The sequence below is a fragment of the Heterocephalus glaber genome, unplaced genomic scaffold (assembly GCF_053883595.1).
Source record: "Heterocephalus glaber isolate CG9 unplaced genomic scaffold, H.glaber_assembly_v1.0 deba00001687, whole genome shotgun sequence".
Classification (NCBI taxonomy): Eukaryota; Metazoa; Chordata; class Mammalia; order Rodentia; family Bathyergidae; genus Heterocephalus; species Heterocephalus glaber.
In genome coordinates, this window is record NW_028258412.1 from 20,012,039 (window position 1) to 20,024,957 (window position 12,919).

The 12,919-nt window shown below is 37.3% G+C and overlaps 1 protein-coding gene and 2 non-coding genes across 10 annotated transcripts in view; 2 read left to right on the forward strand and 1 right to left on the reverse strand.

Annotated features, from left to right (window-relative positions):
* Window positions 1-989: 989 nt before the first annotated feature.
* Window positions 990-1,093, reverse strand: LOC147822022 (U6 spliceosomal RNA). The gene has a single exon (XR_015446350.1). It is a non-coding gene; the product is annotated as a U6 spliceosomal RNA (small nuclear RNA).
* A 558-nt stretch (window positions 1,094-1,651) lies between these two features.
* Window positions 1,652-12,919, forward strand: part of Tmem116 (transmembrane protein 116) — a 187,816-nt gene continuing 176,548 nt past the window's right edge. For 4 of the 8 annotated variants that reach the window (XM_087198411.1, XM_021257460.2, XM_021257461.2 and 1 more), the window contains exons 1-3: window positions 1,663-1,795; window positions 2,347-2,393; window positions 3,027-3,090. In XM_087198411.1, the coding sequence (XP_087054537.1) occupies window positions 1,748-1,795; window positions 2,347-2,393; window positions 3,027-3,090 (159 nt within the window). In that variant the 5' untranslated portion in view covers window positions 1,663-1,747. Of the gene's footprint in view, window positions 1,796-2,346; window positions 2,394-3,026; window positions 3,091-12,919 lie in introns of all 8 variants that reach the window. The other 4 variants (XM_087198413.1, XM_087198412.1, XM_004843778.4 and 1 more) reach the window with 2 other exon arrangements.
* On the forward strand, window positions 2,654-2,758 carry LOC147822023 (U6 spliceosomal RNA). The gene has a single exon (XR_015446351.1). It is a non-coding gene; the product is annotated as a U6 spliceosomal RNA (small nuclear RNA).

Here is a 12,919-nt window from a genome sequence, read left to right on the forward strand (position 1 = left end):
AAAGGGAAAAGTGAAACAAAAAATAAACATCACCTCCTTTGTTCTTTGAGTTTGGGTTAGCCCTTGTAGGAAAAAAAAAAAGATGGCAAGATTATATTTCCAAAGATACTCAGATGGGAAAAGTGCTGAATATATAGATGGTAGGGGATTAATTTAGAGAAAAATTGAAAAGTAAATCGCCAAACCTTGGTAGGTGACATAGACATTTTAGAAGAGATGCCAAAGAGAAAAATTCTCCAAAGATGATTATGTTATCAAGAGCAGCAAATTGATTTGGCATGGCTATTCTCTGAAGAATTTGAGATTTGTTTTGGACTGAGACAAGAGTCTTTTGTTCAAAAGCATGTTCTTATCACTTGGTGAGGCTTTTTCTACTCTCCTCACTCTTATTAGATAGAGATATGACTGGTGACCTCAAAATATTCTTCACAATCTGTTGCTGGAAATGTTTCTGATCCAGAAATCTAGTGTTTTATTTATCTAATAATTTATGCAAAAGTTATTAAAACTTTCCATTTAACAATGTCTGTCTGGTCTTTCACTCCAGACTATGATCTTAATTTGATATAAATATCATATGTTTAAATCACTCTAGTCATGCAAATGATCTAATTTATGTTATTAAGAAATATTTGGGAGGGCTGGGGATTTAATTCAGTGGTTCTGCCACCTGCCTCGCAAGCCCAAGGACCCGAGTTCAATCCCTGGTAGCCAAAAAAGAAAGAAATATTTGGGGGCTGGTGTTTTAGCTCAGTGGTAGAGCACATGCTTAGCATTTTTGAGGTCCTGGTTTCAATGCCCAGTGCACCCCCCACAAAAGACAAAGAAAAAGTATTTTTAGAATATATGAAAGTATGATTAGATTAAGATGAATGATTGTATAAATGAGTATTCTTCCTTTCTGCTCATTTTCCCCAGCTTTTTGTTTGAGTTTTACTAACAAATCCTGTTCGGTGCTACTCTGTGTGCGTTATTGCTGTTATTGAGATCATTTGAGTTTTTGATTCATGAACCTTCATGTCATTCTTGCACACAGGCCAGGCTAATCTCTGTATGCGTCCAATTTTAGTATATGTGCTGCTGAAGCAAGCACTGATTGAGTTTTTGGCATTGAAGCCATTTTTCCTATTATATTACAAGCTCCTGGAAAGTTGAGTCTGTGTCTTATTTATCTTTAAATCTTCCATAGCACACTGCTTTGCACAACATTGATATTTAAGCATAAGCATATTAAATGAATACTGTAATTTAATAATATAATTATATTTTGAGTGATATTTTGTATTCAGAATATTTTAAAAGATGTTAGTATTAAATATGATAAACATTAATAATCTCCTTTCTTCCTAGCTTTTCATTAGTGTTACTAATACTTTATTAATTGAATTTGAAATCTCTTTATCATAGGCTCTGTCTCGAAATAGGGACAAGTTTAAAGCAGACCTTGCTTCTCTCCATTTCCCTCTTACAGCTGTGTTTATCTTTTCACTGTTATTCATTCTGTTTCTTTATAATTCCTAATCCTTGGTACAGCTTTGTTTCCTGGTCACCTGCTCTTTCTATTTGTGGACTTTCAGCCTTTTTCCTCCTCTTGAGGTCATCTCACTCCTTGCCCTCAAGGTACAGTGCAGAATTAGGTAGGGAGGAGCCTCACTGTGATAGGGGTGGAGTTACCTATTCACTGCTGGTTTAGAACCTGACTAAGAAGGATCTGAGCTGCTTGCCGCTAGCTGGGACTGAAGTCCCCATGGCCTTCCCATTGGAGGTTAGCACTCTGGAGGACAAGTGGGACTTGGTAAGGTCAGGAGCTGGCCAACTCTTCTTTATTGCTCCCTCTTTCTTCCTCTCTGTTCTATATTTTTACTCACAGTATCTCTCATCATGCTACTGATTTTTTTTCTTTCTGTTCTGTGTCATTTACTGTTCCATTATTGTCTGACTTTCCCTTCCAGCTGTCGGCCTTATTTAGTATTTGTCTTTCATGTTACCCATTCTTTCTATGGGTTTCTCTGTTCTCTCTCAAAATTCAACTTTTCTACTTCTTCTTCTTTATTCCTCCTTTTTCAGTTTTCTCATTCAATTATCTTTTTTCATCTAATAATTTTCTATCCACCTCTATTTATTTTACTATTTTCCAGAGAAGTAAGAATAGGAGATGGAAAAGGGAGCCACTCTGCCTTTCCAGAGGCCTATTTGGCCTTTTCACTCATTCTCAGACTTGTAATATGTTTTGATTGGACTTTGAAGAAGAATTTGTGTTGGGGAGATGGTTAAAAAATACTGAAGTTGGGGTTAGGTTGAATATTAAATGTAAAAGGTTTAATTTTTCTCTCTTTTCTTTCTTAGTTTTTTTCTGCAATTCAGTGGATACAATTTGTCATGGCTATTCTAAGGTATGTTTATTTAATCTTGTATAACATGACTGTTTAAAGTGATATGAGCACAACTGGAGACTCCTCCAGTTTTTACATTTTCCCCCTAGGGACTTGATATTATTCTTTGATTAGAGAGAAATGATATCATTTACTGTGTTGATGCTTTCTAATAAAATGTCATGACATCAACAACAGAAACAAAAACAGATTGAGGGATAAGATCTGAAGTCAGTGGAGAACCTGGTCAGCCTGATTGATTACAAAATCAGTAGCACAATTCCCCTTCATCAGTGCGTATATTAAAAAGTGGAATTATACAGAGAAGATTGTCATGGCCTGAAAACAAGGATAACATGAAAATTCATGAAATATTCCTTTTTGTTTTTGTTTTTTGAGGCAGGGTCTCACTTTGTAGTGTAGGGTGGTCCTGAACTCACTATGTAGCCCAGGCTGGCCTCAGACTTGCAGTGATCCTCCTGCTTCAACCTCTCAAGTGCTGGGATTACAGACGTGCACCACTGTGCCTAGCTGTTCCATATTTTTAAAAATATTTAGTTTAGTTTACATTGATTATGTCAATAAAACTGTAACAAAAATCAATAGCAAAAATGAATTATTGTCTTGTTTTAATGATCATCATCTGTTTGTCAGTGTTATAGGTTCAAGTTCACTTATTACTTATGCTGTATTCCAGAATATGCAGAAATCTTCAGAGGTGAGCAGTGTCTCTTTGTGTTGAATTTGAAGTGTTAGTATCTTAGCCTTTGAAATAAAATAAAAGTATTATCTATGAATGATGAATAATTCTATGAATTACTTATAAATTCCTCACTATATAAGACTGATATATTTTAGGCATTGTCAGTTGGGCTTCATTTTCTTATTTCTTATTTTTTATATTCTATTTTATTTTTCAGTGTTGGGAATTGAGCCTGGGATCTTTTCACTGTGCCATGCCCGCCCCCCCCCCCCCCCCATTTTAATTTTTTCATTTTGAGACAGGGTCTCATTAAATTGCCGATTTGCCCAGGCTGGGCTCAAATTTGGGGTCCTCCTGCCTCAGACTCCCAGAATGCAATGAGTACAAGTGTGTGTCACCATGCCCGGCTAAACTCCCTTTTCTTTTAGGCAATTATTATTATTATTATTATTATTTGGTACTGGGGATCGAACTCAGGACCTTGCACTTTTGAGGCAGGCGGCAGAACCACTGAGCTAAATCCCTGGCCCTAAATTGAAATGTGGTTTGTTTGTTTGTTTGTTTTTTTGGTACTGGGGATTAAACTCAGGTCCTTGGGCTTGCAAGGCAAGCAGCAGAACCACTGAGCTAAATCCCTGGCCCTTTTAGGCAACTATTTTAACTATAACTTTGAAATCTTAGAGATTAACTATTAAATGTGGATTTCTTTGGTATGCATTATTAATTAAAGAGTGTTGTCTGAAGCCTATATTCACTCTAAACGTGGCAGGGTCCTACCTATCAATAAATTTGTTGATTTTTATACCTTAGTAAAATTGCTTGTGGGACTAGGAGATAGTTCAAAGATTTTAGTATATGAAAGGTATTTGTTTTGCTGCTCTTTCCATCTAGGAAATTAAAATTTAATAGTGAGCAAAAATACATTTTTGGTAAAACAATTCATATGAAAAAGATAAGTTAAAACTATCCTGATTCATAGACTATTACATAATGATATATAAGCTGGCTAAGTAAAGATTTTAAGAGACATATAACAGTTGTTCTAACCCGGCCAAGTAACAACAAAATTCGGCAAAACATAATTCAGGACATATATGGGAGAGCTTTTATATCTGGAAAATATCATTGGGAATTTTTTTTCTTAAGTTCTTTTATTGGTACATTTTAGGTATACAACACAATTACATTTCTCATTGGGAACTTGTACTTTTACATGCTGCATCTTGGTTCTTATTTTTTCCCCATTCCTAGCCCTCCCTTCATGCCCTCCACCCTTCCCTATTTACAAAGACTTTATTTCCATTTTTTCCATTTCTCATCATTTTTCCTTTCCCTTCTTTCCTTTCCCCTGCCCCTCCCACTTCCCTTACCCCTTTGGACCTTTTCTTCCTCTTTTGCATTATCAATTATTCATTCTAATGATTTATACATTTTTAGGTATACAATATAATGACATTCATCATTGGAAATTTGCACCTTTACATAATCTCTCTTGGTTCTTATTTTTCACCCTTGCCCAGCCCTCCCTTCAACCCCTCCATTCCTCCCTATTTACAAAGATTTTGTTCCTATTTTTCCATTTTCTCATATTAACTCCATTCCCTTCTTTCTTTTCCCCTACCCCTCCCACTTCCTTCCACTTTGCCCCTTTTCTTCCTATTTTCTTTGCAGTACTGGAGATTGAACCCAGGGACTTGCAAACACTAGGCAAGTGTTCTACTAATGAACTACATCCCCAGTCCTTTAAAAGTATTTTTTTTTTGAGAAAAAAATCTCACTAAGTTGTGTAGGTTGGACATGAACTTGAGATCTTCCTGCCTCAGCCTTCCAAATAGCTGGCATTACAGATATGCCCTACTATACCCAGAACTGTTAGGTTTTATTGGGCTCAACTTCAATAATAAAAATAGTTTCTGTTAATGGAATACTTACTGTTATGGTTTAGATATATAATGTCCCCTGAAGTCTTATGTGTTTAGAAGGTGATTGGGTCAACCAAGTGCTACAGTCATCAGAGGATTCATCCATTGATGAGTTCAGTAGCCAACTGTGCTGTAGGAAGTAGGGCTTCATAGACTCAATTCAAAAATGGGCATCTGAAATGAACAGACATTTCTCAGACAAAGAAGTAAAAGTACCACGCAGGCGCAAGGTCCTGAGTTCGATCTCTGATCCCTGGTACCAAAACCAAACAAACAAAAACAAGTAAAATTAGCAAATAAATACATGAAAAAATGTTCAACATCACTGGTCATTCAAGAGATGCAGATGAAAACAACACTGAGATTCCACCTCACCCCAGAAAGAATGTCTGCTATCAAGAAATCAACCAATAACAAATGGTGGCGGGGGTGTGGGGAGAAAGGAACCCTCTCCATAGTTGGTGGGAGTGCAGACTGGTGCAACCACTGTGGAAGTCAGTATAGAGATACCTCAAAGAACTAGGACTTGAGGTCCCATTTGACCCAGCCATTCCCCTGCTGAGTATCTTCCCCAAAGAATTAAAAGAATCATACCACAGGGCTGGGGATTTAGCTCAGTGGTTTCGCCGCCTGCTGTGCAAGCTCAAGGACCTGAGTTCAATCCCTGGTACCAAAAAAAAAAAAAAAGAATCATACCACAGCGATATATGTGCACCCATGTTTATAGTGGCACAGTTCGTAATAGCTAAAGCTTGGAAACTTTATTTTATTTTTTTGGTACCGGGGATTGAACTTGGGTCCTTGTGCTTGTGCAGCAGGCCGCAAAACCACTGAGCTAAATCCCTGGCCCAACTTGGAAACTTTAGTGCCCATCAACTGGAAACTGGATAAAGAAGTTGTGTTTTTTTTTTGTAAAATGGAGTACTACTCAGCCATAAAGAATGAGAAACCAGAGACGTTTATAACTAAATGGATGCATATTGAGGCCATACTCTTAAGTGAAATAAATAGGACACACATGTATAAATACCAAATAGTTTCTCTAGTGTGAGAAACTGAAAGTATGAATAAGGATTAAAATGATTAAAATGAATAATTGATAATTTGAAATATTAAAAGGTCCAAAGAGGTAGGGAAAGTAGGAGGGGAAGGGGAAAGGAAAGAAGGGAAAGGAAAAATTATGAGACAAGAAAAAAAATGGAAACGAAATCTATGTAAATAGGGAAGGGTGGAGGGGGATGAAGGGCACACAGGGAATGGGGAAAAAAATAAGAACCAAGATACATCATATACAGGTACAAGCACCCAATGATAAATGTAAACGTATTGTATACCTAAAATGTACCAATGAAAGAATTTAAAAGAAAAAAAAAAAGGAAGTAGGGCTTCATTGGAAGTGGTCATTGGAGGTGTGACCTGGAAGGGGTTATTTCCCTCCCCAGCTGGTCTCTTCTCCCTCGGCTTCCTGACTGCCATGGGATGAGTTGCTGTCCTCTGCTCAGGCCCTTGCATCATGCTGTATCTGCCTTGGTGCCAGAAAACCATGAATTGAAACCTTAAGCCGAAATAAACCTCTTCTCCTTCAAATTGCAGGTGTTGGGTATTTTGTCTCCGTGATGAGAAAAGTAACTGAGACACTGTGTTCCAGCTGTCTTGAGTATTTATATACTTCATCTCATTGTTCCTTATCACTCTCCTATCAAAAAGATAATATTAGGTTTATTTCACAGATGAAGAAATTGAGAAATTGAGGTTCAAAGTCAGGAAATGACTTATTCAGTTTACATAGTAACTAGCAGAGCAGGAATTTTCAAATGTCCATACCTCCCCCCCACCCAGTACTGGGGAATGAACTCAGGGCCTTTGTACTGAACTATATCCCTAGCCATTTTTATATTTTATTTTGAGACAAGGTCTCTCTGAGTCACTAGGTTGTCCAGGCTAGACTTGAATTTGTAATCCTCCTGCCTCAGCCTCCCAGAGTACTAGAATTACACCACCTGGAGCTACCACAGAGCCAACATGCCCTGGTCAAAAGTTCATACTTTTAACTGTAGTCCTCTAAATTAAAGGGAAATGTTTGCATTTACTGTATTCTCAATACATGTGCTCAGTGCTTTAAATATATTTTTCAGCTGGTCATGGTGGCACATGCCCATAATCCCAGAAATTGGGAAATTGAGACAGGAGGATCGCCACAAGTTGGAGGCCAGCCTAGGCTACATAGTGAGTTCAAGGCCAGCCTGAACTACATAGTGAGACCGTATCTCAAAAAACCAAAAAAAAATTTTATTTTCATTTAATCCTGAAAACAACTCTGAAAGGATTGGAGGTATAGCTCAGTGGCAGAGCATGTACTTAACATGCACAAGGCCGTAAAATCAGTCCCTAGCACCAAATAGCACAACCCTATTCAACAACAGCAACAAGAGCAACTCTGATATGGATATTATTAGTCAGATGTTGCAGACAGGAAATGGAATCTTAGTAAGATTGAGAGACTTTCCTGAGGATTTATACTGTAGCTAGGAACAGTTAAAGTTGGAATTTGAGTTCAGACTTGTCTAGTTGCAAAACATTGCCCCAGGTACACTTTTAAAACCACTGAGATATACTGCCTAATGAAAGAATTTTAAAGTTTCAAAATTAGAATATAACTGTAAATAAAACTAGAAAGTAGTGCGGTGTCAAGCCTGTATGTTTAGCTGGTTGGGAGATGAGATGGGGATCTCTTGAGCCCAGAAGTTTGAGACCAGCCTGGGGAACATAGTCTAAAAAAAAAAGTCTTGATACTAAATTGTCCTTGTCTGCCAAAGTAATTTTAGGCCAAATGTTCCTCTGGTTGATTTCTCTAATGTTTTTTTCCTATGCTGGAACTTGAGTCTAGATGTGACTAAATTAGTAAAGCATGAGTTACACAGTGGAGTGAACTAAGCTTCACTTCAGAAGTATAGTTTCTCAACCTTAGCATTATTGATTTTTTTTTTTTTGCTACATAATTGTTATTGGGTGCTGCCATGCACATGAGGATGTTTAGCAGACCTTATTCGCCAGATAGTAGTAGCACACCTTCTCCTTTTCAGTTATAACAACAAAAAATGTCTTTAAACATTGTCAAATATTCCTTGGGATGGGGACAGCTCACTCCTGCTTGCTGTAAGGTGACATCCTCTAAGGTAACATGATATGTGTTAGGGTTTTATAAAGATGTAGGGGTCTAGTTTGGCTTAGAATCAGACCTTTGATTTCTGTGGCTTCATTTCTCACATAATTTACATTGCCACAACCGAAGGATCTTAGCATCTCTTAAGTTGTTCCTACACATTTTATTTTCTTGGTCTAGGAAAAATTTTCATTTTTCTAGTTCAGCTATGCTCCACTGTTTTCCTTTATTTCTTCATTAAAGAATATTTTTAACAGCAAAAACATATGGAAGATAATCTGAAAAAAATGGTATACTAACATAATATACTGTATATTTGGGAGGCTGAAGCTGTGAGTTTGAGACCAGCCTGGACTACACAGCAAAACCCTGTCTCAAAAAACAAAACAAAAAAACCCCAAAATAATAATAATGAGATTAAATTGGAGAGTAATTTGGTTTCTCTTAAGTAGAAGTACTGAGAAGTAGTATTTTAGAAGAATATTAGTATGAATTGTTGTAGGTCTCTCACTTTATGAGGCTAGACCTGGACCTGAAACTTCCCTAGGGAAGACTTTTCACGCTTGTATTTTTTTCTCACCACTCCCTTGTTTGGCACTTGTTTAAATTAAAGACAAGTGCAATTGTATATGTATGTGTTTTTAGAGATTTTGATTTCCTTTTTTTGTTTGTTTCTTTTTTGGTACTGGGGATCGAACTCAGGACCTTGCACTTGCCAGGCAGGCTCACTACTACTGAGCTACATCCCCAGCTGCTTTCATGTTAAGGACCATGTTTTAAGCCTTTTTCAGTTTTGTTTTGTTTTTTGAGACAGAGTCTTTTTATGTGGTTCAGGCTGGCCTCAAACTTGGGTCAATCCTCCTGCCTCAACCTCATGAGTGCTGGGATTACAGGCATGTACCACCATGTCCAGTGTGTCTTATGCTTTTTTGAGTTTTCCTCATTACCAATGACTGTGCTGATTATAGTTTTCTCAAGAAAATAAGTTATACGTATTTTTTCCTTGAATGTTGTATCTTGTTATACATAGGAAGGTGAAATCTTTCTTGATTTCAGTAATAGGCACTTAGTTAATATTTGTTGTTTACTTGATATACTTTATCTTCTGTTATGAGAACTCATGGCTTTCTGTCATGAATGCAGGCAGATAAACTCCTTTTTATCCTCCTTCCCCACCAAAAACCTCAGATATGTCTTAATGGCCAACAACCCCCTATATATAGGAATATTTCTCAAATTAGTGTGTGTTGCTTCTCCAGGGTTTATTTCATTTTTAGCCTTAAGTTTTTAGTCTGCTAAAAGCTACAAACTTGTGGTAGACTCTAGGCTAGTAGAATCTCTGGCTCCAATTTTTTTTTTTGACATTGGGTCTTGCTTGCTATGTAGTTCAGGCTGGTCTTGTATTCACTGTGGAGCCTAGGCTGCTCTCCTACTCCTAGCAGTTCTCTTGCCTTAGCCTCCCGAGTGCTGGGATCACAGGTGTGCACCACCACACCTATTTGGCTTCAATTTGAATAAGCTTAGCATAGGCTATATATGGCTAAATAATATCTGATAATTATTACATGCTTGCTTGTTTAATTATTAACTTATTTATTGTTAGAGGTCTCACTATGCTGCCCAAACTGGTCCTGAACTTGAGATCCTCCCCCTTAGCCTCCCCAGTAGCTAGGATTTCAGACATGGCCACCACACTCAGATTACTTTGTACTTTAAAATGCCTATTGTACAGGGCCGAGGATTTAGCTCAGTGGCACCATTCCTGCCTCGCAAGTGCAAGGTCCTGAATTTGATCTCCGGTACCAAAAAAAATTGCTTATTGTACACTATTTCAGTTGTTTATATTTCTGTTAGCCAAGGCAACTTGACCACTAACCCTATTAACAGAGTCTTGGCATCTTAAATTTCCTTTTATTTGAAGAAAGATAATAGAAAAATTCTTAGAGACTTGTTCCTAGGTCACATCTCATGAGGACTGAACATTTTTTAAACGTATTTTTTATTGTGAGACATAGATAAGTACTACAGTACAAGAAACGTGTTTAAAGAATGATTAGGAGGCTGGGGGTGGTGGTACACACCTGTAATCCCAGCATTCAGAAAGCTGAGGCAGGAAGATCACCATGAGTTCAAGGCTAGCTGGACTATATACCGAGTTCAAGGCCAGCCTGAACTACATAGCTAGACCCTGTCTCAAATAAAATAAAATAAAATAAAAAATGGTTAGAAACAAATAAGAAATAGAACATTAGCTATACCTCAAAACAAGTTTTCCTCCAATCACAGCTTTCTTCCTCACCTTTAGAAGTAACCAGTCTCTAGATTTTTTTGTTTGTTTGTTTTGGCTTTTTGAGACAGGGTCTTGCTATGTAGTTCAGGCTAGTCTTAAACTATGTAGACCAAGCTGGCCTCGAACTCGCTACGATTCTCCTGTCTCAGCCTCCTGAGTGCTGGGATCATAAGCATGATCCCAAGCCACCACACCTCGCACCTAGATTTTATGATAATCATTTCTTGCTTTATGTCTAGTGTACTGATAATGTATATATCTTTAAACAATTTAGTGTTTTTTTGAATTTGATGTAAATGGAGTAAATACTATGTGTTTTTTGTTTGTTTTAAGACAAGATTTTTTTTTTTGCTATGTTTCTCAGGCTGGTCTAAACTCCTGGTTTCATGTGTTCCTCCTACTTCAACTTCCCAAGTAACTGGGACTATTGACACATGCCACTGTGCCCAGCTCCTATATATATATTTTGTGATTTGCATTTATTTCTAAATATTTTTTGTGAGATTTGTCCATGTTGTGTACAGCTCTGGTACATTTCATTTTTATTGATGTATATAGCATTCTGCTGCTATAAACATTCATGTAAATGTGTAATAATGCACAAATGAACACATTTATGTAATGAACTTACCTAATATTAGAACTGTTCATTTGTATATCTTCTAGATTAATGCCACTTTGAGAGGCGGTGGACAGGATCTTGCTATGTAGTTCAAACTGGCTTTGAACTCATTATGTAGCCCAGAATGACCTCCAACTTGCAGTGATCTTCTTGCCTCAGCCTCTTGAGTGCTGTGCTTACAGGCATGTGCCACTATACCTGGCAATGTCACTTTTCCAAATCATTATGGCAGTACTTTCTCTCTCTCTCTCTCTCTCTCTCTCTGCCCCCCTTTCTTTCTTATAGTAGAAGGAATGGAACCCAGGGCCTTCACAATGAACTACATCCTCACAGTTGTTTTGTTTGTTTGTTTGGGGGTTTTTTGTTCATTTTTTTTTTTGAGACAGTGTCTCACTATGTAGTTCAGGCCAGCTTTGAACTCATTATGTAGCCCAGGCTGACCTGGAACTTGTGGCAGCCTCCTGCCGCTGCCCCACCCCCAGGATTACAAGGTTGTGCCACCACGCTCAGTGTCCTCATGCTCTTTTAAAAAAATCTCTTGAGATAAAGTTGTGCTAAGTCACTCAGTTGTTTAGGCTGGGTTTGAACTTGTGATCCTTCTTCCTCAGCTTCCCAGAGTACTGGGTTTACAGATATGCACCACTATACCCTGCCAGACTTCTGAAAGTTTTGCTATTGTGTGTAATCTTTTTCTTATTATAGTTTTAATTTTCATTTCCTTAATTACTGATGAAGTCAGACATATTTTCATGTTGTGGCCATTTAGATTTCTTTCTTTTCTTTTCTTTTTTTTTTTTTTTTGGTACCAGGGATCGAACTCAGGTCCTTGCGCCTGTGCAGCAGGTGGCGAAACCACTGAGCTAAATCCCCGGCCCGCTTTTCTTAAGTACTTTTGTCTATTTTTATGTTGGGTTTTATTGCTTTGTAAAAGTTTTATATATATTTTGTTCTTTGTTGGTTACAAGTGTTGCAAATATCTTCTGCTTTTTGGCATGTCTTTTCAATTTTCACTTTCCTTTTTTTTTAAAATCCTTTTTGTAATTTTAATTTTTTGATTTGAGACAGGATCTTGCTAAGTAGGTGAGTTGCCCAGGTGGGGCTTCAAACTTGGAATTCTGCCTCAGCCTCCTAGAGTGCTAGGATTACAAGTGTGCACCATGCCCAACTCTTTTTTTTTTTTTTTTTTTTTGGTACTGGGGATCGAACCTGGGTCCTTGCACTTGCACAGCAGGCGGCAAAACCACTGAGCTAAATCCCTGGCCATTTTTGGTGTTTTTTTAAAGACCTTTTTTCCTTTAATTTTAATGTTGCTGAAATTTTAAATTATTTCTTTTGGAGCCTTTTGTGTTTTGTTTAGGAATACTTTGCCTAACCAGAAGTTGAAAACATTTTCCTATATCATTAAAAATTTTTTTTTTAGGTTTTGCCTTTCATACATAGGTCTTTCAACTACCTGGAGCTTATTTTTTGAGTATAGTATGAGGAGTAAAGTAGGGGTGAAATTTCATTTTTCTCCAGGTGGACATCCAGTTATTCTGATATCATATTTTGAAAAAAACAACCCTTTCCCCACTGATTGAAAAATCCACCTTTATCATATATCAAAGGTCCATATGTATGTTTGGATTTGTTTTGGGCTCTGCTCCATTCTGTTTGTCTGTTCCTGTGCTAATACTATAGTGCTGTATCTGTACTCTAGCTTTAGATGAAATCCTAAACTGTGATAGGGCACGTTCTCCTCCTTTTTTTTAAAAGAATGTCTTAATATTTTGTATTTCTGCATCATATTTAGAGTTAGCTTGTAAAGTTCTATAGGAAAATTGATTGAAATTTAAATGAGATTACAT